The sequence below is a fragment of the Borostomias antarcticus genome (genome assembly GCF_949987555.1).
Source record: "Borostomias antarcticus genome assembly, chromosome: 11".
Lineage (NCBI taxonomy): Eukaryota > Metazoa > Chordata > Actinopteri > Stomiiformes > Stomiidae > Borostomias > Borostomias antarcticus.
This window is the reverse complement of record NC_140244.1, coordinates 25,739,817-25,742,316: the sequence shown is the minus strand read 5'-3', so window position 1 is coordinate 25,742,316 and position 2,500 is coordinate 25,739,817. Positions and strand designations below refer to the sequence as shown.

The following is a 2,500-nucleotide window of genomic DNA, read 5'->3' as shown; positions in this document are numbered from 1 at the left end:
GGCTCCTTCCAGACACCTCGGTCGGTGCGCGACAGCTAGCCTACATTTTTAGGAAGAGCAGTCTGTATGGAATGATGCAAGACGTGGATGACAATCTCTGGTTACTGGGTAAGAAAGTTGTTTTGAGAAAACGTTTGCGCTGTAATATTTATTGTGAATGTGTGGGGGGGAAAGTATGGGCGTTGGTATCATAGGTGACGGCGGCTATCAACTCCAGCCATGGCTGATGACTCCGGAGCGCAATCAATCAAATCAATCAAAGCTTTATTTGTATAGCGCATTTCATACCCAGAGGCAACACAATGCGCTTATGCGCAATCCTACCAACGTACAATTGGGCTCACATCAGAACGCGCCGGCCGGGTTTTGAACCTTTTACGGACGTGTCCGCGTCTCAGAACGGAGGCCTGAGCTCCTCTCTCTCACTCTTCCCTCGTTCTCCCTCTCTCTCTCTCTCTCTCTCCTCCCTCAGGCAATGGATACATCTATATAACTTTACCATATCAGGAGCTAATTGCACCGTATGGGCGTGTTTGTATTAGAATATTTAGCGTAATATCTTTAGTGAATAGGTCGTTGAGACGGAGCACAAAGCGACACAAATGACGAGCAGTTCCTGCTGCTATTAGCGACCGCAATCCAGTCTTTGTGAATTCGCCCCGTAGCGTGCAATTTGTGTCATGTACACTCTCTTTTGATATGTTGGGGCCGCACTTATACACACACACACACACACACACACACACACACACACTCACACACACACACACACACCCTGGTCCTACTCACTGGGTACTCCTGAGACGAGTCATAGGGGCCGCACTCATACACACACACACACACACACACACACACGTACACACACACACACACACACACACACGCACAGTCACACACACACACACACACACACACACACACACACACACACACACACCCTGGTCCTACTCACTGGGTACCCCTGAGACGAGTCGTAGGGGCCGCAGCACCCTGAAGGCCCTCAGGGCCTTGACGTCCAGCCCCCCCGGCTTCCCTGCTACGTGGTGGGAGGAGGCGGCCGCCTCGCCGCTGGGCTTGTGGGTCATGGTCTCCAGGACAACGCTGAACAGCCTGCAACATCAACATCAGCATCAACATCATCAACTTCAACATCAACATCAACATCAACATCAACATCAACATCAACATCAACATCAACATCAACATCAACATCAACATCAACATCAACATCAGCATCAACATCATCAATTTCAACATCAACATCAACATCAGCATCAACATCATCAACTTCAACATCAACATCAACCAAAACAAAAACATTAACATCTGCAACAACAGCAACATCAACATCATCAACAATGACAATATCAACAACATCAACATCAATATAAAAATCAACATCAATATCAACATCAACCAAAACAAAAACATCAGCAACATCAACATCATCAACAACGACAACATCAACATCAACAACATCAATATAAAAATCAACATCAACAAAAACAAAAACATCAACAACATCAACATCATCAACAACGACAACATCAACAACATCAACATCAATATAAAAATCAACATCAACATCAACCAAAACAAAAACGTCAACATCAGCAACAGCATCAACATCAACAAAACTTCTGGATGTAGTGACAGCGGGCTCGGGTCAGGTTGGTTCAGATTAGCTCAGGTTTACGGTTCGGGGGTCGGGGTTACGGTTCATTTGGGATCAGTAGGAGACATGGTAGAGATGTTCTGTATGGTTTCCAGTCTATATCATCTAGGACAGGGGTGTCAAACTCTGGCCCGCAGTGTAATTATATTTGGCCCGCGAGGCAATACTAAATGACTACTAGAGCTGGCCCGCCAGTATTCGATTTTGCATGTCTGCACTACTAAGTTATATATTGTATGGTAATAAGCGTTGCTTGTTCCATATTCAATGTTAAAGCAAAACTTGTTTGGGTCCATATTAAAATTTTCATTTTTCAATGTTGGCCCGCGACTTTGTTCAAGTTTTAAATTTTGGCCCACTGTGTATTTGAGTTTGACACCCCTGATCTAGGACGTCTCTAGTTGGTTGCTGAAAGTTACATGGATGTCGAGCAATAGACGTGTCATCATGGTCAAACAAGTGGTTGATGTCTCGTCTCTGTACGGCTACAGGGGGATCACAGAGAACCAGGCCAGAACAACTCTCCAATGTGGTGGGCCAATAAAAAACAAACCCACACAAAGAATCCTAGATTCGAACCTTGTCTACGATGCCGCTGCATCTAACAGCACATCTGCACCTCAGCTTGACCCTTGACCCTGAGGATGTCTGCTGTTTCTCTCTGGCCTTGTTCCGTGATGATGCCCTCCCAGATAGCAAGCGGATCTGGGCCATATACAGGCCAGATCTGGCCCTTGTGGCTTAGTTCCGGCCCATATATGGCCCAGAATTATTACACATCCGCTTGCTATCTGGGCTGTGTTGTTCAAAGCTACAGAGCTAAAG

The 2,500-nt window shown here is 45.9% G+C and overlaps 1 protein-coding gene across 1 annotated transcript in view; it reads right to left on the bottom strand.

Moving 5' to 3' along the window:
- LOC311315538 (voltage-dependent L-type calcium channel subunit alpha-1F-like) overlaps positions 1 to 2,500 on the bottom strand; it is a 167,986-nt gene that overhangs the window by 153,003 nt on the left and 12,483 nt on the right. Inside the window, 1 exon segment of the mRNA XM_084446207.1 lies at positions 953 to 1,110. Coding sequence (XP_084302333.1) covers positions 953 to 1,110 — 158 coding nt within the window.